Below are 22942 nucleotides of genomic sequence, written 5' to 3'. Positions count from 1 at the left end.
TTTCCTCCCTCCCTTCCTTTTGTTTTTTGTTTTTTTTTAAAATTTCAACCCTGGTGTGGATTGATAGGAATTTCTGTAAAAGTATGGATCCTTTCTTCCTAATTAATCATTTAGTCAACTTTAAAGAATAAAAGCCACTAATTCTTGAAAGAAAAAAACTACTAATTCATATTAACTAAGCAACTAGAATGAAGATATTACATAAAAAAATTTTGTCCTTGGTTAATCAGTCTCCAAACCAGAAGACTGTGATCCTCCCTGTTTCTGGTGACTCCTGTCTACACGTGTGTGACTGAAGCATGAGACTGCTCTCAGAAGCAGGAGAACACTGAGGCAAAGGTTGTCGTCATTTTATTTGTCCTTCGCAGGCCACATCAGTAGTTTGGTCTTATAGCAGTTTGTGCCCGCATCTCTGCTCCCACGTCTAAACATATGGACTAGAGACAGAACATTTGATTGCATAATGTTCCATGATTATAAAAACAGTAGAGCCGGGTGTGGTGGCGCACACCTTTGATCCCAGCACTTGTGAGCCAGAGGTAGGAGTTCGAGGCCACCCTGAGACTATATAGTGAATTCCAAGTCAGCCTAGGTTAGAGCGAGACCCTACTTCAAAAAAAAAAAAAAAAAAAGTAGACCCTCACTGTGGAAAATTGCTATTTTTTAAAATTTTTTTAAATTCTATTTATTGATTTTAGATACAAAGGAAGGGGGAGAGGGAGAGAGAGAGAGAGAATGGGCACACCAGGGCCTTTAGACACTGCAAATGACATGTGCCACCATGTGCACCTGCCTAACATGGGACCTGGAGAATTGAACCTGGGTCCTTAGGCTTCGCAGGCAAGCACCTTAACTGCTAAGCCATCTCTGCAGCCCAACATTGCTATTTTTAAAACATGAGAAAAAATTCAAAATCACTCATATCCATATAATCCTGGGCTAATCACTGTGGACATCTTCATATATTTCTCATAGACTTCATTTCTGCCTCTGTCTAGATTTATTCCTAAAATGATAAAATGCCAGGGTTAGCATATAATAAACACACAAATATTCACCAACTCAGAACTAGGAAATCTGAGATTTTGTCCTGTTTGATTCCACTCAATAGTGTGAGAAGGTAATTATCTCATCTCAGTGTAAATCACCTTTTCCCAATCCTCAGCCCACATTCATGAGTTCGGTTTATATTTTGTCCTTTCTAGTCTATTCAACAAATTTACGTGGTATGTACATTTTGTGTATATATAGCATAAACATGCCAGCATATGCATACATTGTGGTTTAAATTTATAGTATAATGTCCAATGGGCTTTTTAATAAATTAGATGGCTTACAACTGTGGGTTTTGAACCCTGTCTTTCTCTTAGAACCAGCAGATAGACATCCAAATCGGAAAGCAAGGGGACAGCTACGGACAAAAATAGAGTCTGGTGAGGGGACGATCCCTGTGCGCTCAAACGCCAGCATCCAGACCTGGGATGGGGTGCTGCAGGGGGAGCGGCTGCTCACCATGTCCTGCAGTGACAAGATAGCACGGTAAGGCCACGAGGGCCCGTCCACTGCTGCGCAGAACTTGTGACTCCTCTCCTCCCTCTGTGATGTCCCTTTTCAGAACCATTTGGGTTTTTGACCCTGTTGCTGCTCAGGTGTTCTAAGAGTTCTCTGAAGTACGGATTAAGTTTCCATCCAGGCACTTAAGAGACCACCTGGATGAGAGAGGGGCCTTGGCCTGCGCCACCCCAGACCTCCCACACCACTTGCTTCGAAACATGCACAACTGGCTTTTAGCGCATCTTTTTGACCATGGCTTTCAGGGCCAAGCGGATATGTTGAAGGTGTACAGATCATGACATTTTAGACAATTTGCTTCCAGAGGAAAATACACAGTTTCTTCATCAGCAGCAGGCACAGCCTCTATGATTACCACAGGCATTAGTTAGCTCTGTGGATAATTGGCTTTCACTTCCTGGGATGATGATGTGAGCCATGCCAGCCCTTGTTCTGAGCACAGGGCGATCCCAACCACATTGGCCCGATGGGCTAGGGCTCCTTGAACGTGTTGCTCTAGTTCCCACGCACGTGGGAAGTGCCTCTCCGGGGAGCCTAGATCCAGGTCAGCCTTTAGAAAACCCACTTATCCAGATTTCTTCAGCGTCAGTTCTAGGAGCGCTTCTGGTGTTTATGGTTCAGCAAATGTTTTCAGCAGATGATGGAAGGCATTCAGACATAGAAGTGCATATGGAATTAACTCTTCAAAACACAGCTGAGGCATGGTGTGAGCAGCTCTGGACTCCCCATCCAGAAGGTGTTGGAATTGACACACTCACAGCTGCACACATGTCTTTTTTCTTCCTCTTCACATTGGATGGGTCATGTGCCAGTGTCATGTCAAGGCTTGAGGAAGATATGTCTCACAGCCATGGGAAAACAGTCGTTTGCTTATGAGTCACTCGTATTTTCAATCTATGGATTTTCTCCAGTGAGAAATCTCAGGAACCCAAAGCTGGACTAATCATATATGTGATTTGGGCCTTCTTCTCAGACACGTTAAGTATCCTTTAGCCAAAATGCATGGGTCCAGAAGTAGTTCTGACTTGGGAGATTTTTGAGTTTGGGGATATTTGTATCACCTTTACCAGATGAGCATTTCTAATCAGCAAACCCCAAGTGCAAATGCTCCTGAGTCTGGAAGATTTAGGGGTGTTCCACTCACGCCACTGTAATGTGTTTCCTCTGTGCCTCCTTCAGCCTTCCCTAGAGATGTTTTCAAGTGTGCGGGTTCTTGGAAACGCCCGCAGTGGTGGTGCTTGTCCATGCATCAGTCTCTGAGTCGGTGTGCGGGTCGTTCGTCTTAGCGATGATGCGCTCTCTAAGTTCCTTCTGTGTCTCGCCTTGTCATCCCGCACTGTCGTCACTCTTGAGGTCATTACTCCTGTCTTTTGCAAACATTCTCACTTAATTATAAGTTGTTTCCTTTATGATGGACACTATGCTTTCCCTGGACTCTCTTCTACCTGAACTCTGACTGTCCTTCAGGTAGCTTGTTATAAACCTCTTCTAGGACTTCTGGAAGCTAGATCGGGAGTCACACACCTGTGACTTCTCAGAGGATGTCATGCGCACCCACACCAGCTGACCAGAGCTAGCTCCGCTCACATGTTGAAGGTGGGCCCTTAGGGGATTAGTTTGTATCTCTTTTATTGCTGGGAGTGCTGAGCAGTTTTTCTAACTGTCCTTCTCACCTTCTGCGAGTTGTCTGCTGGCATCTTTTGCCAATTTGTCCTTGAATCTCTTCATTTGAAACCATTTTTTTCCTGGATGTGCAGAGACCCTTTCATTGCTAGCTATTAAACAGTCCTTGTGTCTTTGAGATGACTCTTCTCCAGGTCCTTGTCACGCTGTTGAACTTAATCAACCTTATACACCACAGCTTGTTTCTGGAATGTCTATGTTTTGTTCTGTGTGTCTGTATTCAAGTGTCATGTTGTTTTAATCACTACTGCTCTTGTACTATTTTAAAACCAGAAAGTAGTGGAGGTCCTTCAACCTTATTCCTTTTCCTTTTAAATTTTGTTTTGTTTATTATTTTTATTTATTTATTTGAGAGTGACAGACAGAGAAAGAGGCAGGTAGAGAGAGAGAGAATGGGCGCGCCAGGGCCTCCAGCCACTGCAGATGAACTCCAGATGGGTGTGCCCCCTTATGCATCTGGCTAACATGGGTCCTGGGGAGTTGAGCCTCGAATCGGAGTCCTTAGGCTTCACAGGCAAGCACTTAACCGCTAAGCCGTCTCTCCAGCCCCCTTTCCCTTTTATTGTTTATCAAAATTGTTTTGGTGCTCCAGGTTGCCTTGAGGTTTTATGTAAATTATAACTTTCTGTATAAATTTTTCCATGTCTTTTGTGTGCTTGCTTTTTTAGTTTTTCGAGGTAAGGTCTCACTTTAGAGCCTAGGCTGACCTGGAATTCACTATGTCATCTCAGGGTAGCCTCGAACTCATGTTGATCCTCCTACCTCTGCCTTTAATCTCAGTGCTCAGGAGGCAGAGGTAGGAGGATCACCATAAGTTCAAGGCCAACCTGAGCCTACATAGTGAATTCCAGGTCAGCTTGGTCTAAAGTAAGACTCTGCCTTGAAAAAGCAAAAAATAAATAATAAAAATATTTTTTTAAAAAACCACCAACAACAAAAAAACTTACAAAAACTAACCAAAGGTTCCCAGAAATCTACTTTAATCCCTCCTATTCTAAGAGCAGTGCTCCAAGATCATCCACTATGCCCTACCTCCTGATGACTTCATTGCTTCTCACATCCCCATATTGTGAGCCCAGATTCTAATACCTGATGCTGGGCGGACATCCCCCCATACATTAATGTTTGAAAGTCACACCAGCCTGTCATTTTCCTAAATATTCAACAACTGTTATCTGATTTTTTGAGTTAGGAGCATAGGCATTGCCTGACAAGACTCCCTTCTAGTTCTTGTTCCTCAAGCTTCTTGTAAGACAGTGTGTGGAACCACAGAGGGACCACCTCGCCTCAGGTTTTCACGGGTGTCGTGAGCCTGTGTTGTCAGCGTCATTTCAGCACACATGGGATCCGGACACCTTAGTTACAATTTTAGGTCTTTTTCTGGTTGCTAGATTAAGTTTCTGTTTCATCTAGTGCTAACATCAAGCCATCCATCATTCCAGAAGCTTATCTTAGAATCCAAGGATTTGAGAGTACTTTGAAATAAACCAGCTGATGACTGTGGATGCCAGCAGAGAGGGTGGCTCTATGGTTATGAAGTAGGTTAGTGATAGATAACAAAGCATGAGAGCTAAGGAGGTGTCGAAATGTTGGCAGGCAAAAGAATGCTTGAGTTCCTTGCTGTGGAACCAGAAATGGAGGAGGGCCCAAGGTAAAGTGCAGCTGCAGTAAAGTGCGGTGACGATGCCCAGAGCTGTGCCCCACATCGAAGTCTAATTCTCGGAGGTCTCCAAGGGCACCTTGCTGATCCCTTATCCAGAGCCAATGGCCATGCAGGCCACATGGCCCCTCTACCCAGGACAGTGTAACAGGAGCCACTCTGTGCCAGTGTGGAGCCTGGCATGTGTTGACCTGGCATCCCTCCTACTCCTCTCTTGGCAGCCTCCCCATGAGGCTTTGCTCCACTAGGAGGCATCCTCTGTCTTTAAGGTCTTGATGCTGCTCGAGATATTGACTGCCCAAGCATCTGGTCTGGATCCCAGGCACAGGATGAATTCCTTCAGCTCAGCTCCAGAATGTGGGCACAGGCACTTCCTCTGGAGACACAGGGTGACCAAGCTTGCAGTTGTTACTTGGGACAGACCCTGGTTATGTTGTCGCAGTCAGCAGTCTGCTAGATGCTACAAAGAGGACGACCTGGGGGAGGCGGTCCTGCAGCAGCTGGTCGTGGTCCAGAAGCACAGCCATCGCGCCGTCAGGAGAGTGCTGTCGGGAGCCGCGCACGGCGGAGCCTGGAGACGACGCTGGGCAAAGCTGTGGGCTCCGCTTGTGCAGGTCCTCAGAAAAGACGCACGAAGCACAGACAGCAAAGAAGAAGGAAACCATTTGACTAAAATACAATATCTGACTTATTTACCAGGCACACACGCCATGACAATGAAAGTCAGGCAGTGAGAAGAGAGTTCTGATTCTCATAACCAACAAAGGACCAGAACCTGGGCTGGGAAAGACCCCGTCACTGTGCTCTGCAGCACAGAGGCAGTATCTGAGAGGTGTGCTGTGTGAAGGCCTCACACACAGATGAATGTAAAAGTGAAGACCAAATCTTAATTTTCAGATAAACAATTGAGAAACATGCAGACTAGCTGACAGAAATGGAAGAAGATAGGGCTGGAGAGATGGCTTAGCGGTTAAGGCACTTGCCTGCAAAGCCAAAGGACCCAGGTTCGACTCCCCAGGACCCACATAAGCCAGATGCACAAGGGGGCACACGTATCTGGAGTTTGTTTGCAGTGGGTGGAGACCCTGGCGTGCCCTTTTCTCCCTCCCTCCCTCCCTCCCTCTCTCCCTCTCTGTCTCTCTCTCTCTCTCTCTGTCTCTCCCCCTGCCTATTTCTGTATTTCTCTCCAATAAGTAAATAAGTAAAATACTTTTTTTAAATGGAAGAAGAAATATTTCTAGGAAAGACAATATAAATGGTTAGGAAATGGCCGAGTGGCTGGGAAAGCTGTGGCTCAGGAATAGTGTCGGGGCCAGAATAATGCCAATTGGAGGCAGGATTGTTTTGAAGGGCACATAAGGCTTTCTGTGGTTGGCACGGAAGTAAGACAGAAGCAAGGAGGGTGAGGACGTGCTGGGCAAGCTGCTGGCCCGAGCAGGCTGCTGGTCACTCCTGTTCCCACCTGCTCCCTGTCCCTTGCGTGCCCAGCATTTCGGGTCAGGTCAGGCACTACGTTGGATCCAGGAGACAAATCAAGTGGCAGCACTGTGAACAGAGTGGTCACAGAATAACCCAAGCTAGACAGAAGAGGTCGCATCCAGGTGCTCTGGACCCAGCACAGGTCTGAGGCTGCACTAAGTAGAAGTGTCCATAATCCTCTGACGACCGCTGTGCAGGGTCTTTGCCCAGATGCACTGGCCCAGAATAGGTGTGGACACTGGACGGGCATGTGTAGGCAGCGTGGCTGCAATCTGTGTGAAGGTTTACTTGGTGGATGCTTTGCCATGTGGAGCCTTATGATGTCTGTGGCCTGTGGCCCTGGTGGTCTGTGGCCTGGGCAGGCAGCGAGGCTGGTTAACAGATGCGCATCCGGAGAGTAGGCTGTGGCGCCTGCTGCTTTCTGCCCAGCGCCTCTGCAGAGCTCAGGCAGCTCCTGGGATCTCTTAGAAGCGTGTGCTCAGGATTAATGACTCTGAACAGATGCAGGTTTCTGCAAGATCACAGCCTCAGTGCCCAGGGGACCGAGTTCTGCTTAAGTCAGTCTAAATCAGCAGGCTTCTCATCTACATCAGAAAGGGGCCTTGAGGCCCGCAGAGCTGAATCATTTCTGCTTTTCTTTTCATTATTTTTAAAATTTTGTTTGTTTATTTATTTATTTGAGAGTGACAGACAGAGAGAGACAGAGAGAATGGCCGCGCCAGTGCCTTCAGCCACTGTAAACGAACTCCAGACACGTGCGCCCCCTTGTGCATCTGGCTAACGTGGGTCCTGGGGAATTGAGCCTCGAACTGGGGTCCTTAGGCTTCACAGGCAGTCGCTTAACTGCTAAACCATCTCTCCAGCCCCATTTCTGCTTTTCTTAAAGGGAGTAAGTTTATTTATTTTTGAGGGTAGAAGGGACGAGTCCTAGGGATTTCCGGGTTAGTGCATTCAGTACGTTGACCTTCTTCGCTGAAGGTCACAGAGACTGGAAGTTCCTGTGAGGGCCTCACCTGGGTGGGACAGTTGTACCCAGTCTCCAGGTTGACGGAGTTGTAGGAAGGCCAGTCAGCTTGGTATTTAGGGAGTGGCTTTGTGTGAGGATGCCCTCCGTGGACACCTGGTACTTTCTGGGAGCTGCTGGGGGCTATGTGCAGGAATAGACCTGACAGTCTATTCCCAGAGTTGTGCTGGCAGCTGCAGGGGATGACTGAGGGCCAGAGGTCCTAGTCCCCTGACAGTGCAGTGACAAAGGCAGGGATGGTGTTACTGGTGGCAGCCAAAGGTCAGATTCCAGATCTGTTCTTAGAGTAGACTTGTGGGATTTTCTGTGGATTGTTGTGACAGGAAGGGTCGGGGTGAGGGCGATGTCAGGTGTATCCTAAGCAAGCCAGAGGCAGAAGTGGGTGACAGGCTTGCATGGTGAAGCTCAGTGGCTGCTGGCTAGCCAGCTGGGACCCATGACGCCCTGACACTTTTTCCACTGCCTTCCAGGGCAGATGCTGAACTTCAACACAGTGTACCTGTGTGGTGGCAGTAGTCCAGGGCAGAGCAAGTTCAAGCTGGGCCTCACCACCTCCAGTCGCCAGTCCTCCGCTTCCCATGCCCAACCCTGATGTTGCCCACTGACCCCTGGCCCGAGTGTCAGAGACACTGATGATACCCATGTGCGTTTGCATGTGTGCATGTGTGTGTGGCAAGTGCACACGTGTGTGTGCGTGCATGTGGAAGCCAGAGGACAGCTCTGGTGTTGATTCTCAAGTACTGCCCACCTTTTTAAATATGATATATATATATTTTTTAAATGTTATTGACAAGTTCTATACTTACAGACAACAAGCCATGGTATTTTCCTCCCTTCCCCCACTTTCCCCTTCATAACTCTGCTCTCCGTCATATCCCCTCCCTCTCGCCATTAGTCTCTCTTTTAATTTGATGTCATCAACTTTTTCTTGTATTGTGAGGGTCTTGTGTGGGTATTGCTAGGCACTGCGAGGTCTTGGATATCGAGGCCAAATTCTCTCCAGACAGTTGTATGTAAGGAGTGGTGCCCTTCCTTTGGCTCTTACGTTCTTCCTGCCACCTCTTCCGCAATGTGCTAGAGATGTTTCAGTGCTGGACACTCCTCTGTCCCTTCTCAGCACTATCTTACCTTTTGGGTCACCCCAGTGGTCATCACCATCTGAAAAGAGAAGCTTCTCTAACCAAAAGTGAGAGTAACATTAATATGTGAGTATGAACATTAAGTGTAGTGCTTTCAAGGCAATTTGATGAGAGTAATATATGCATTTATCGAGACAAGAGCAGGCTTTACATCCCTAAGGCTCATGACCTCCCCTGCCATAGGCTTTTGATTAGGTTTTCAGTACCAGCCATGTATGCCCTCGCATAGAGTGGGCCTTCAGTCCAGTTAGAGAGCAGCTGGTTTCCCCCAGAGCAGACGTTGTCTACCTTGTTAAGAGACAGGATCGCTCGCCGGCCTGGAGCTTGACAGTCAGGCTGCGCTGGCTGCCACACAGGTCCACCTGTCTGTGCCTCTCCAGTGCTGGGGTTACGAGCTCATACCACCGTGCCTGGCTTTTGGATTTCCTTCATGTATATACTTTACTGACCGAGCTCTTCCCCAGTCCTGATAATATCACCTTCTCAGCTGTACCACGGGTCAGTTCCCCTCCTCTGAAACCTGCCTTGCCATAGTCCTCCAAAATTTCCTGGAGATAGGACCCTGTCCCTCAGCAGCCCAAAGCCCTGCCCTCCTGGACGGCCTGCCCTCCATGTCACCACTGAGCCTGCATTGCCTGTCTCTCGGGCTGGGGTGAACGTTCTCTTCTTGCCCAACTCTTTAGATTCAGCTTCAGGATCACCTCAAGGAGTCTTCCCTGAAGCTGGATCCTCCTCCTCAATGGAGAGCCCCTCATTCCTTGTTGTAGAACCCTGTCCTTTCATTAGTTCACGGGTTTTCACGCATTTGTTCGCCTTTCTCTTGCTTTATTGCTTATTGCCTGGGCTGGGTCTTCTGTTCCTCTTCCATAATCTGAGTGTCCACAAGGTGACATGTACACTCGGTGCTCAGGCACAGTGGCCCTCAGACCATGTGGACTTTGCCCTCTGTGTGAGGAGATGCAGCGAGGCTGCTGCTGAGGTGAGCCTGTGTCGTGGTGAGAGTCAGCTCAGCGCCCCCACCCCAGCCTACGTGCCTCTTCCACAGTTGTCACCACCATCGTCCCCTGGCTGGCAGGAAGGGGCAGGGAGCTTGTACCCCCCTCTCTGAGGCAAGCTTACTGGGGGTTTCATGTGAGCAGTAAGATCCTAGATCAGAGGATTAGGATGTGCCCTGTCTCCTGATTGAGAGGCAGGAAAAAAGATAATGCTGGCCTTTTTTGAAACTTTCGTGAAGTTTTTCACAAGAAATGTATGGCTCCTTAATACCTTTGCAGAAATAATCTCCAATGAGCATATTGTCAAAAGAAAACATGGCCAAACTGGTCACAGTTCAAGATCATTTTAAAACAGACATTGTTCTTTAGAATTTGAATGGATAAACCAGCCACTCTTATCTGCTGTTTTCCAAGTTTTGCAGTTTTTCCAACATTCGCTGTGGGTCTGTGGGCAGTGTGGCGTCCGCAGCCCTGCGTCCACTGAGATATGCCTTCCTTCTCCCTGCAGCTGGAACGTGGTGGGCATCCAGGGGTCCCTGCTCAGCATTTTTGTGGAGCCCATATACTTCTCCAGCATCATCCTGGGCAGCCTGTACCATGGGGACCACCTCTCCAGGGCCATGTACCAGCGGATCTCCAACATAGAGGGCCTGCCACCGCTCTACACCCTCAACAAGCCACTGCTCAGCGGCAAGTACCCTGCGCCCCTCCCCGCGCAGCACCCCGAGCTCACAGTGTCTGCGCTGCACACGTCACCCCACTCAGAGTTAGTCTGTGGCTGCCAGACAGTCTCAGAGCCGTTTAAAAGGCTGTCTCTGAGCCGCTCAGGCCTGATCTGGAGTCCTTCTGCACATCCAACGCCTTGCCACAGCTGTGAACCTTGCCTTTCAAGGTAGAAGTCACGGGTGGCCTGGTGCCTCCATGCTTTCCCCCACTTCCACTCTGCGTTCATTCCTGCCCCAGTAGCCAAGACTGTGCAGTTTTCCCCAGACCAGCCAGGCTAGGGTTTGCCCAGCATTCATGCCCTTGTGGAGGCGCCCAGGGTATTATTACCCAGCTGTTTCTGCCACCCGCCTGGCTCCTCCTGGCTTTGCAACAGGTGTGGCAGGTGTGCTGACCACAGGCAACTGTTTCCTCACCGGTGTCTCCTCCTGCCTTTATATTTTTATATTACTACTTTTTTTTCCTTTTTTTAGAATTTCAGTGGCTAACAGTAAAATGAACAGGAGCTTTGAATTCAAGGGTCCTGACTTCTAAGTCCACCCTTATTTAAAAGGACACAGTTAAGGTATTTTCACTCTCTTAAAAGTACCATTTTACTTTTTTGTAAGCTCTAAACTAAACCTATAATCCTAAACTAAAACACGCTTCTTGTGGTGTGCGTGTGTGCTCTGCCTCCTTAGTGCTTGGCTACCTGCACGTCTTTAACTGCAAGAAAGCCATGTGGACCTTGAGAGCGTGTGCGGCAGAGCGTGTCAGCTAGGCAGGGACGGGGAGGTAGAAACTAACCAGCTGCTTATACTTTGTAGCTCCCTGGTCCTCCCATTATTCTTTAAGAATAACAGAATTGACTTATCAAGCCTGATGGGGATAATTTGAACTTGAAGTATCAGTGTTGTTTGGAATGTTTTGTTATGTGTTAATGCATGAATTTCTCTTGCATTAGAAAATAATTTTCCCTCTTTACTCTTTGTGTGGTGGTCCTTTGGAGAGAAGAGCACCTTATAGCTGTTATTATAATGAACTATTGGAGGACGGGTGCTTTGTAAAGAGAAGAGGTTTATTTAGTTCAGTCTCAGGCTGGAAGTCCAAGATCAAGCAGCCGCACCTGTCAATCAGCCTTTGGCGAGGGCCTTGTGAGGGATGGGAAGACATGACAAGAGCTCCCAAGTGGTCAGGCAGCTCAGAGAGCGTGCCCTCACCTCACAGATGTATTTATAACCTTACGGTGGAGGACCCTACCTTCCGGCTCAGGTGAACCAGAGGGACAGCTGGCTGGCTAGGGCCAGGGGCTGTCTCAGGACGAGGCCAGCCCTGACACCAAGTTCCGGGGATTGAACTTGACCACCCACAATGTTAACTAGGATCTCCCTCCTAAGAGGGGCCCAGGTGGTGTGTGGAGACACAGGTCTAGGTAAGAGATTAGAATTCTAGCAAGTTCAGACCATCCTGCCTGCCTAGTTCAAGGAACTGCCTGCCTGCTGTGGAGCCCCTACAAGGCCCTCCCTTTGCAGATGGCAAAGATGACATGAGTCAGAACCCTAGCCTGCCCCTTGGTTATCTCTGCCTCATTGGCAGCTCTTATGCCTCAGTTTCTCCATTTGCCCAATGATGGCCATGGAATTCTGGATTTGAAATGCAGGACCACTGTCCAGGCATGGGAAGCCGGATGTGTCAGCAGGCAGCATGCCTCTTGCCCCAGAGTCCATGTCAAACTCAAACTGCTTAGAACGCTTTACTTCAGAAAATGACACTCTGTCACCACAGCTTTGTCTGGAAAAGGTGCCTTCAGCCTAGGACACCTGAAAGGCCAGCAAGAGATGAACCAGCAGGAAGTCAGGTGACCCTGGGGCTGAGTAGAGGGCAGGTAGATGCCTCTAATTCCACAGTCCCGAGCAAAGTCACAATGAAACAGAAGCCATAGTGGGTGTCATCAGAGTCATAATCAGATGAGGAATCTGGAAGGGACAGAGCTGATGTCTTCATAGACTTGTGAGGTCACACTCTTAGAAAAAGAGCGAGCCTTTGCCTCTTTCCTAGGATGCCAGTGTTCTATCTGAAAATGGCCTGGATCGGGGAACATGAGGAACATTCCGGTTGCTTTTATCAGCCCCTTGCTGAACTGAGCAGATGCGTTGTGAAGTGTGCATGTTTGTTCCAGTTGGTGCTGTGTTTGAGGGACTCTGTCTTCTCTTCTAAGAGAATAAAGGCTAAGGCACCATGTGACTTGTCATGTCTTTAGGGAGGAATGGAAATTGACACATGCTACACATGGTGACTAAACTGACTAAGACAGCGTGACCTAAAAACTAAAGCAAATCAAGATTTTAAAAAAAACAACTCTCTAGCACTAGGCTGCTTCTTGTTTTTCTCATGCCATCAGGGTTGAAATGTGAAAATAAAAAAAAAATTTTTGAGACAGAGTCTCACTTCAGCCCAGGCTGACCTAGAATGAACTCTAGCCTCAGTCTGGCCTCATACTCATAGCAATCCTTCTACCTCAGCCTCCTGAGTGCTGGGATTAAAGGCATGCACCATCATGCCCAGTGAGAAATTTGATTTTTATTTCCTAATGGAAACACATCTTTGAAAATGAACTGCTGTGTGGTGGGCATGGGGCCTGCTGTGATGCCCAGTAGCCTCCCTGCCTTGTGCCTTGGAGCAGAAGCCTTCCTGGTTCCTTAACTGCTTTGTTCTCACGCGAGCTGCGGGTCCAGCTCATAGCCCCGAGTTCCCCAAACCTGATCCTCCTTTGAACCAGTGCATTGTCCAAGGCTCACTGAGTGCCTAAGAGGAAAGACCAGTGATATTGACTGTGCCCGCATGAGGGCTCCAGAGCCCAGGGGACAGTCAGACTGCTTGAGGGCAAGGGTGGACCAGGCTCCCCTTAGTGAACAAGCAAGGTGGCATGGGTGGACAATTCTCATCAAGTGAAGCTTGCCTGTGGGGGCTCTGGAAAGTAGACTGGAGCACTGCCAGGGGCTGGGGAAGCCGCATTACTCCCCACAGGGAGTGGTGGTGACCCCCCTGGCAGGGCTCAAACAGTCAGGAACAGCAGTCAGACCACCTCATTTAAAAAAAAAGAAAAAGTAAAAGTGTAGTGTGATCAGTTTAAGGGACACAGGTGCTCAGAAGCTTCCCCTTTCCTGTGTCTGGCACCTGAGTGCCATTGTGGGTAGGTGCTGTGCACATGGCTTTCCTTAAATGTTCACTCCCACCCAGACCTTTACTATTACGTATTTGCAGAAGAAATTATACATCAAGATTTCCCTTAACCCTCTAATAAGAGACTAATAATTTCTGAAATGTGAACCCATAGCAATAAATATCCATATTGAGCATTGTGTATAGAATTCTTTTCTTTTTAAAATATTTTTACTTATTTATTTGAGAGAGACAGAGAGAAAGAGGCAGATAGAGAATGAGTGTGCCAGGGCCTCCTGCCACTGCAAACAAACTCCAGATGCATGCACCACTTTGTGTATCTGGTTTTACATGGGTACAGAAGAATTGAACCTGGGCCATCAGGCTTTGCAAGCAAGTACCTTGAACCACTGAGCCATCTCTCCAGACCTAGAATTCATTTCTTATCACCCCCCCAACTGAGGAACCTATTAGAAAGTGTCTTTAAAGTAGAAATAAGAAAAATGTCAATGTCAGCTCTTTTTAATTTTTCAGTTTGTATCAGTTATTAATCAAATCCACAGTTTCTCTGTAATTTCACATTAAAAGTTCTGATTTAACAAACTTAATTGACAACTGGGACTCTCACTTACCAGTTGAGCCATTCCTGCTTTTATCGGTTTCTGCGCCATGGCCTGTGATCAACTCATTACCCTATTTCTTGCTTTGCAGCCGTGGAGAGATAAGCTGCTCATAGGTGTGTGTCTCCACAGTGTGGCAGCCTTGGGGACTTGAAATGCACTCATGTGACCATCTTAGGCCTTCTGCCCAGAAAAAGCATGTGGTTAGTATTGTAACCTTGGGCTAGCTATTTTCTTTTTGCCTGACTTACTCCATTTTTACTAAAGATGGCACTTTAGTTAGTTTAAAATTTAAGGGGAAAAGGTTTATACGTTTAGTCTTACTTTTTAGTTAATTGACTGTTTAACCAGCTCTAGGATTTAAGGAGCTTTCAACAGTGGCCCTTTGATTTGATTTGTAGAGAAGCAACAGAATTGAAAAGGAAGTTGACATAATGCAAACATTAGCCAGTTGTTCGTGAAAGACTTAATTCCATTCTGGTCAGAGATTTCCATGATTGGTAGCTAAGTGGGCACTCTCCTCAGAAAACAGTTCCAGCACTGTCCGCTCACCAGTTGGTTAGCTCAGCAGCAAACCCAAGAAGTAACAGCTACAGATCTTAAGATGGATCAGGAGCAAGGACCCAAGTAGATGCTAAAAAGGATGCTCTCAGAGGAAGTGAATGGGACTCTAAATTGTCCAAGATAGTAAATGGTCTCCAAAGGCAGCACCCCTGAATAAGCTTTTCGTTTTCTGATCATTTCCATCATGTGTTTCAGAAAGCTGTCTCAGGCCTTAGACCGCTTAGATGGCTCAGCACACAATTCACCTCTTGGCCAGAACCTTGCCCGTATTTATAATGATGCCAGTAGCAACTGGGTAATATCATAGAGCACGTGTGCAACCACCAGTCTGTCAGAGTCTAACGTTACGTCTCTTGTAGAAGGGTAGGCATGTGGCCAGACATGGTTTGCAAAAGACACATAGAACATATTTGGGACACCTCTTTTTTTTCCCTTTGTGTCATCATCTTGGCAAATTCCTGAAAAATGGTGCTGCCCAACAGCTTAAATTTATTCTTAACAGGTAAGATATCCAGTTGACCCAGCACCCACTGGGGAAACATTCCTCCTCCATTCTTTACTGAATTGCTATTTTAACATTTGTCAGAAATCAGCTGACATACATATGTAGGGCTCTGTGCATGTGTGTTTCTCGGTCTACTTCTAGATGCCAATATTTTCCATCTATCTGCATCTATCTTGATACCTGCCTCGAAGCCAATGTCACACTGCGATGATTGCTGTAATTATTTATTACGCATTTTGAAGTCAGGTAAAATTAGCTCTCCAGTTTTGTATTTCTTTTCTCTTTTCAATTTTATATTTCTTGTTCAAAGAAGAAACAGGCTCACTTAGCTCCTTTTTGTATCAGTATAACAACAATTGTGTAATCTGCTTTATCAGTTTATATATAAAAGCTGGCTTGGGCTTTCAGTGGGATTGCTATGAGAATGTAGATAAATTTTATGGAGAACCAATATCTTGAGAGGGTTGGTTTCGTATTCTCCACAGATTAAAGAATTAAAAGGTGGGATGGAGGGATTGCTTAGTGGTTAAGGCATTTGCCCTGCAAAGCCAAAGAACCCAGGTTCGATTCCCCAGGATCCGCATTAGCCAGATGCATGGGGGGAGCACATGTCTGAAGTTCGTTTGCAGTGGCTGGAGGCCCTGGCACACCCATTTTTCTCTCTCTCCCTCTTTCTCTGTCAAATAAAAAATAATATTTTTAAAAAACAATTAAAAGGCAAGAAAATGTTTAAAAGAATAATGTTTAAAGTTTATTTCAAAAAGAAAAAAGCAGAGAGAATAGACTCTTCTGGATGAGGAAATTCCAGAGCTGGAAAATCCACCAGGCCCAGTGGGAGCTGATCTTTTATCAACTGAGGGGAACCCCCTCTCCCCCCCCCCCCCCCGTCCAGAGTCCACGATTGGTCAGCTGAAATTAAGGCGAAGGCTGTGGTTGGTCCATGATGTGTGCATTACGGCTCAGGTTCCAGGAAGCCCCCCAAGCCAGCCCACTGACAGGAAAACACTCACTTAGACCAGGAAGAAGGAGGAAGTGGGGTCACTCTCTTCTTCGATGTCTTGGGTTAGAATTTAAGTGTATCATATTTCTGATGCTATTTTAAATATTATGCTTTTGCTTAAACTTCAAATTGCTCATCTGTGGAGATGCTGTTCTAGTAGTCTTTATAGACTCCATTGCATTGTGTCTGTGGTCAGTCATGTTCATATCTTATTTCTCTATAATTTGGATGTTTTGATTTCTTTCACACCCTGTTGCATGGATAGAATGTTTCCCAAAGTGCTGAGTAGAAGTGAGAGTGGACATCCTTGTGGGTAGAAAGAATTAGCAGGAAGAATTCAGTCTGTTACCACTGAGTGTGATGCCAGCTGTAGGGTTTTTGTTTTTGTTTTTGTTTTTGAGAGCGACAGGGAGAGAGAGAATGGGCACTGCAAATGCACTCCAGATGCGTGCACCCCCTTGTGCATCTGGCTAGTGTAAGTCCTGGGGAATTGAGCCTCGAATAGGGGTCCTTAGGCTTCACAGGCAAGCACTTAACTGCTATGCCATCTCTGCAGCCCAGCTGTAGGGTTTTGAAGGCTGCCCTTATCAGCTTAAGAAAGGTTCTTTCTGTTCTTTCTTTGTGAAGGTTGTTTAATCAAGAATGGATGTTGGGGCTGGAGAAATAGCTTAGTGGTTAAGGCACTTGCCTGTAAAGCCTAGGGATCCAGGTTCGATTCTCCAGGTCCCACATTAGCCAGATGCAGAAGGCAGCTCTTGCATCTAGAGTTTGTTTGCAGTGGCTAGAGTCCCTGGTGTGCCTATTCTCTCTCTCTCCTTCTCTCTCTAATAAATAAACAAAAATATTTAAAATTTAAAAAAAGAATGGATGTTGTACTTTTTGCCAAATGCTTTGTTTTCTCAGGGTCATTTGGTTTATCTCTTAGGCACCGAGTTTTAAAACATTAAACCAGCTTTGTATTCCCATGATAATTTTAGATGGTTTTAATTTTTACTCTTGTTGTATATTGTTTGATTCAAATTTCTAAAAATTTTCTTTAGAACTTTTGCATCTATGGTGTACCAATATGATTTTGGTCTGTAGTTTTGGTTTTTTGTTTGTTTGTTTGTTTGTTTTTTGGGTTTTTTTGTTTTTTGTTTTTTCAAGGCAGGGTCTCACTCTAGCTCAGACTCACCTGGAATTCACTTTGTATTCTCAGGCTGTGGTCTGTAGTTTTAATCTTCGGCGGATATAAAGTGAGTTGAAATGCATTTCTTCTTTATCTGTTTTCTGGAAGAGAGTTTATGTTGCCACTTCCTTAAATGTTTAGTTGAATTGCCCAGTGAAGTCATCTGAGCCTAAAGATTTCTTTATGAGAAAATTAGGGCTATTTATATTATTTTTCCTTGAATATGCTTGGTAATTTATATATTCAAGAAATTTGTTTATGTCATCTGATGTTTAGTTGTTGGTGTAAAGTATTCCTAATATTCTTCTACCATGGTTTAGTCTTTGTGGAATCTGTGGTGACTTTTATTCCTGACATTAGTGACTTGTTTCTTCTTTCTTTTTCCAGTCATTCTAGCAGCAGTTCTGCTGATCATCTCTAAAAACCAACTTTGGGTTTTTTTTTTCTTTTCCCCATTATTTTCTGGGGTTTTTATTTTTAGTTTTTAATTTTTAAAATTTATTTAATTTGACAGAGAAAGAGGGAGAGAGAGAATGGGCACGCCAAGGCCTCCAGCCACTGCAAACAAACTCCAGACATATGCACCCCCTTGTGCATCTGGCTAACGTGGGTCCTGGGGAATCGAACCTGGGTCCTTTGGCTTTGCAGGCAAACACCTTAGCTGCTAAGCCCTCCCTCCAGCCCTACTTTCTGTCTTATATTTTATTAATTTCTATTTGATAATAGTCATTTCCTTTTTTCTGTTTATGTGACATTTTTATTTTATTTTATTTATTTATTTGAGAGCGACAGACACAGAGAGAAAGACAGATAGAGGGGGAGAGAGAGAATGGGTGCGCCAGGGCTTCCAGCCTCTGCAAACGAACTCCAGACATGTGCGCCCCCTTGTGCATCTGGCTAACGTGGGACCTGGGGAACTGAGCCTCGAACTGGGGTCCTTAGGCTTCACAGGCAGGCGCTTAACCGCTAAGCCATCTCTCCAGCCCTGTTTATGTGACATTTTTGTTGCTCTTTTTCTAGTTCAAGATGCTAGCAGAGGTCATTATCTTTTTGCTGCTTTTATGGCATTTATAAATTTTGATATGTTGTGTTTCATTTTCACTCATTTCAAATACCTTGATCTATGGATTATTTAAAAGTTTGCTATATAGTTTCAAAATATTCAAGGGGTTTACAGAGATGTTTCCATTGTTGATTTCTAATTGAGTTTCATTTTATGACTTAGGTTCATTTAAACTTTTAAAAAAATATTTATTTATTTGACAGAGAAAGAGGAGAGAGAGAGAATGGGCATACCCGGGCCTCTAGCCACTGCAAACGAACTTCAGATGCATGTGCCCCCTTGTGCATCTGGCTAACATGGGTCCTAGGGAATCAAACCTGGGTCCTTTGGCCTTGCAGGCAAACACCTTAACCGCTAAGCCATCCCTCCAGCCCAGTTCATTTAAATTTATGGGTACTAGTTTAACAGGCCAGAACATGATATGCCTTTATCTGATCTGTCCTGTGAAAACTTTGAAAGAATGCGTATCATTCGTTTTAGGTAGAACAATGTGCAAATGTTGATTAAACCAAGTGGAAAGATTGGGTTTTGCTTTTCATGTCCTTACTGACATACTGGATCTGTCCATTCTCAAGAGGGGGGTATTAAAAATCTCTTAACTATGATTATAGGTTATCCATTTCTCCATCTAATTTTTAAGGGTTTATTTCACATGCTTTGTAGCTCTGTGAATAAATGCATAAAAGCTTAGGATTGTTGACGTCTTAATGAGTCACTCTGGCTGGGGCTGTATAGCTTAGTGGTAAGGGGCCTCTACATTCAATCCCCAGTGCAACAAAAAAATAATAAATAAGTAAACAAACTGATCTTCTTTATCATTATAAGATGACTGCTATCTCTGGTAGTAATCTTTGTTCTGGGGTGTGCTTTGTCAGGTATTAGCCTCCTCAACTTCTCTCTCTTAGCCTGAATAACAGGTACACTGTGGTGGGTCCTCCTGGGGTGATCAGAGGTGCCTTCTGCAAGCCCTCCCCCTCCCCGCATGTCTGTATCTCTGCCGCGTTCTTCTAGGAGCTCTGACTGAGAGAGCCCTGGGCTACTCACAGTAGGCTGATGACTGTGGCTGGGCTAAAATGTTGACCAATTCATGTTCGGGGCCAGAAACTCCTATTTGGAGCCAGTTTGATGTGGAAAGCCCATAGCATCTGGGTGCTGTGGGTCTCCAGATCAAGTATAAATGGAGATGTGATTGGCCCTCCCTCCACCTTTCCTTTACTCAATCTCCTCCCCTGACCTTACTTAGGCCTTTTCAGTCCCATTAATCTATTCTTCTACTTACATATATACAATACCATCCTATGCAAGTTGTCAATTTAAAAAAAAAGGAGATATGTGCATTCAGGTTCATAGCCAGGTATCTTGTAAAACTTTCCAAAGTGAAGCCATGCTTAGTTAAGATGAGATAGCTTGGGTACCCCAGGAAAGGAAAGCTCTGGGGCTCCTCTTGCACCTGAGTGCTGCACATGTGAAGCTACCAGACCTCAATGTGTGGACTGTCATTGGCATGTGGTGGTTAAGTACCAGAGCAGGCAGGGCACACTGAGGAGAACTCCCACTGGTTGAACTTTGTGGGTCCTGAGTTGACCCTAGAGTGACTCTTGCCCATCTGGCCCGAGGCTGCAAGGCTTCTAACTCTGCTGAGGTGTGCTTGGCATGAGATCTTGGGAACACAGGACTCCGTTAGCCTTGGCTCTGCTGCCCCTCCAGACAGGCACGTCCCTGAGTAGTGTTAGTTCTGGTTTCTGGGTCACAGAGGGACACTGGCGCGGTGGTAGACTCAGCATTCATGACTCCTTGTGGCAGGTGTCTACCTGGGCCTTGAGTCGTCGTTCCCCCCCCCCCCCCCCCCCGCGCGCCCCCAGCCACAGGCATTGGGTTGCCCCGCGCTGCGCCGGCCAGCCTCTCCCAGGTGTGAGTGAGTGCGGCTTCACGTCCCCTCCCGTGTGCTCTGTCTCAGGCATCAGCAATGCAGAGGCGCGGCAGCCAGGAAAGGCGCCCAACTTTAGTGTTAACTGGACGGTGGGTGACTCTGCCATCGAGGTCATCAACGCCACTACGGGGAAGGACGAGCTGGGCCGTGCGTCCCGCCTGTGTAAGCACGCGTTGTACTGTCGCTGGATGCGTGTGCACGGCAAGGTACTGAGACGCCCTCACAGGGTGTCCGTCCACCTCCCCGAGTGGGCCCATCTCCTTCCTCCCGTCCCTCCCGCTTCCATCCTCACGTGGTGTCATTGCAGCTTCCCAACAAGGCCATTTGAAAACCTTTCTGTTCCTTCCAACTGTTGTCTGCTTAAAACTGGGGCCTTGACACCACAAGTCTCAGGGATGCCTCAAATGCTAGTTCCTCCCTTGCTCCTGCAGACCTCAGGCCCACTGCCCCAGGCTTGGGAAGAGACCGAGCACCTCCCACCCCTTCCCTGAGGGCTGGATGGTTGTGTTTTAGCTGCAGGCCGTTTAGCACTCACTGTCACTCATTTTTAGGTTAAGTTTTTGTTGTTGTTTTGTTTTTTTCATTATGAAGCCAGCTCAGAACACACAGAAATCGACTGCTTTATATCCTGGTTTATATTAGAAATTGAGTTCTACTGAGTGGGGCTTCCTCAAGTATAGAAAAATAGTAATTACTTTGTGTGAAATTCTTGAACAAATAATTTATTCAGAGCGAGGAATGAGATTTATAAAATGTATACTACAGTAGCCCTGGTCTTTGAGCTGAGTGGGCCCCCAGGGACACCTTCAAGCCTTGCTGTGACCAGGCTTACTGTGTGATAGTCACAAGTGAGGAGGGTGGAGCCTGAGTCCGTCCACTGTGGTTTTCCAGAAGCCTGTCTCCAAAGCCCAGGATCTGCATCTGCCTTTGAAACCTGCAAGCTTAGGGATGTCTCATGGATGCCACGCTCTGTAGAAGGGTACTTTCTTCTGTTTGCATGCCCCTCAAGCCAGCACAATACTGGGCACCATTTCTGAACACTGTGCTAGGTCTTGTTTTCTTCGTTGTGTTTCTGACAGTCACTTTATGTGTGCATGTGTCCTTCCACAGGTGCCCACACACTTGCTGCGCACCAAGATCACTAAGCCCAACACGTACCACGAGTCCAAGCTGGCGGCGAAGGAGTACCAGGCCGCCAAGGCCCGGCTGTTCACTGCCTTCATCAAGGCAGGGCTGGGTGCCTGGGTGGAGAAGCCCACAGAGCAGGACCAGTTCTCTCTCACGCCCTGAGCCAGACGGGTGTTGAGCACAGGGTGCTGAGGCTACGGCACCTGCATCACCCCGAAAACCTCGCGTCTGAACTGATGCAGATGTGCACCTCTGGAAGGGCACGGGAGGCCTGGGGGTCCACTGGGCATCCAGCACCATCCCCAGCATCTCTCACCCAACAGGGCATCATGGGGATGTGTGGGGTGCTGGGCATCTCACGTCTGAACAGGGAGCAGATTCACAATGGGGGTGCATGGGAGGCATGGGGGCCCAAGCACCACCCCCAGCATCTCCCTGCCACACACTTCCCCCCGGAACTTCCCAGTGACTGCTTTATATCCTGGTTTATGTTAGAAATTGAGTTCTACTGAGTAGGGCTTCTTCAAGTATAGAAAAATAGTAATTACTTTGTGTGAAATTCTTGAATAAATAATTTATTCAGAGCTAGGAATGAGATTTATAAAATAAGAAGTAATTATGTCAGGTCACTTTTATGCCACATTATTTTAATTGCAGAAATCATTTATATGTGGAAGAGCACGGGAAACTAGAAGTAGGAATTAGAACCCTAGAGAAAACCGCCACACGCACGCCTGGCTGTAGGTCCTCACAGTAGGCTTCAGCAGCCCTCCTGGCGCACCCTGGCCCTGCAGCAGGGACCCTGGCCCTCAGAGTCGTGAGCAGCCTCTAGAAGCTTCTGTGCCCCCAGTTGGGCTCAAATCATGGAAAATTTGGTTTACTTCTAAGTAATCCAAGACTAGACATGTCCTGAGGTGTGTGCTGGCCGCGTGTTCGGGGTTAAGTACAGTTCTGTGGACTGGGAACACTCGGTGGGTCTCAGCCAGGTCCTGAGGCGTGTGCTGGCCGCGTGTTCAGGGTTAAGTACAGTTCTGTGGACCGGGAGCACTCGGTGGGTCTCAGCCAGGTCCTGAGGTATGTGCTGGCCGCATGTTCGGGGTTAAGTACAGTTCTGTGGACTGGGAACACTCGGTGGGTCTCAGCCAGGTCCTGAGGTATGTGCTGGCCGCATGTTCGGGGTTAGGTACAGTTCTGTGGACCGGGAGCACTCGGTGGGTCTCAGCCAGGTCCTGAGGCGTGTGCTGGCCGCGTGTTCGGGGTTAAGCGCAGTGCTGTGGACCTGCCCCATGGAGCACAGCCCCCCTCCTGCTCCTTCCTCAGGGCCTGCCGGGTAGGAACCACTGCTTGCTCAGAGCTCTTTACAGGATGGAAATGAGTTTTTTAAGTAGATACATTCTTGGAGCTTGCCAGGTAAGGCATACTATCCAGTTACTCTTTACAGCTTTATGAAAGATATGTTTGGAAAAGGACAAGTATTCAAGCCAAAGCCGCTCGTGAGGCTGGCAAGCTGCAGACCAGATGCCACTGTCATGACAGGCAGGACTCAGG

The 22942-nt window shown here is 46.9% G+C and overlaps 1 protein-coding gene across 6 annotated transcripts in view; it reads left to right on the top strand.

Annotated features, from left to right (window-relative positions):
- The window catches only part of Adarb1 (adenosine deaminase RNA specific B1), a 135605-nt gene extending 113627 nt beyond the window's left edge, over positions 1 to 21978 (top strand). For 3 of the 6 annotated variants that reach the window (XM_045148824.1, XM_045148825.1, XM_045148826.1), the window contains 4 exons: positions 1371 to 1539; positions 10061 to 10242; positions 20294 to 20472; positions 21377 to 21978. In XM_045148824.1, the coding sequence (XP_045004759.1) occupies positions 1371 to 1539; positions 10061 to 10242; positions 20294 to 20472; positions 21377 to 21556 (710 nt within the window). In that variant the 3' untranslated portion in view covers positions 21557 to 21978. Of the gene's footprint in view, positions 1 to 1370; positions 1540 to 10060; positions 10243 to 20293; positions 20473 to 21157; positions 21246 to 21376 lie in introns of all 6 variants that reach the window. The other 3 variants (XR_006637131.1, XM_045148827.1, XM_045148828.1) reach the window with 3 other exon arrangements.
- Positions 21979 to 22942: the final 964 nt, after the last annotated feature.

The sequence above is a fragment of the Jaculus jaculus genome, chromosome 5 (genome assembly GCF_020740685.1).
Source record: "Jaculus jaculus isolate mJacJac1 chromosome 5, mJacJac1.mat.Y.cur, whole genome shotgun sequence".
Taxonomy (NCBI): Eukaryota; Metazoa; Chordata; class Mammalia; order Rodentia; family Dipodidae; genus Jaculus; species Jaculus jaculus.
Note: the sequence above shows the minus strand (reverse complement) of the source record. Positions and strands in the feature narration are given on the sequence as shown.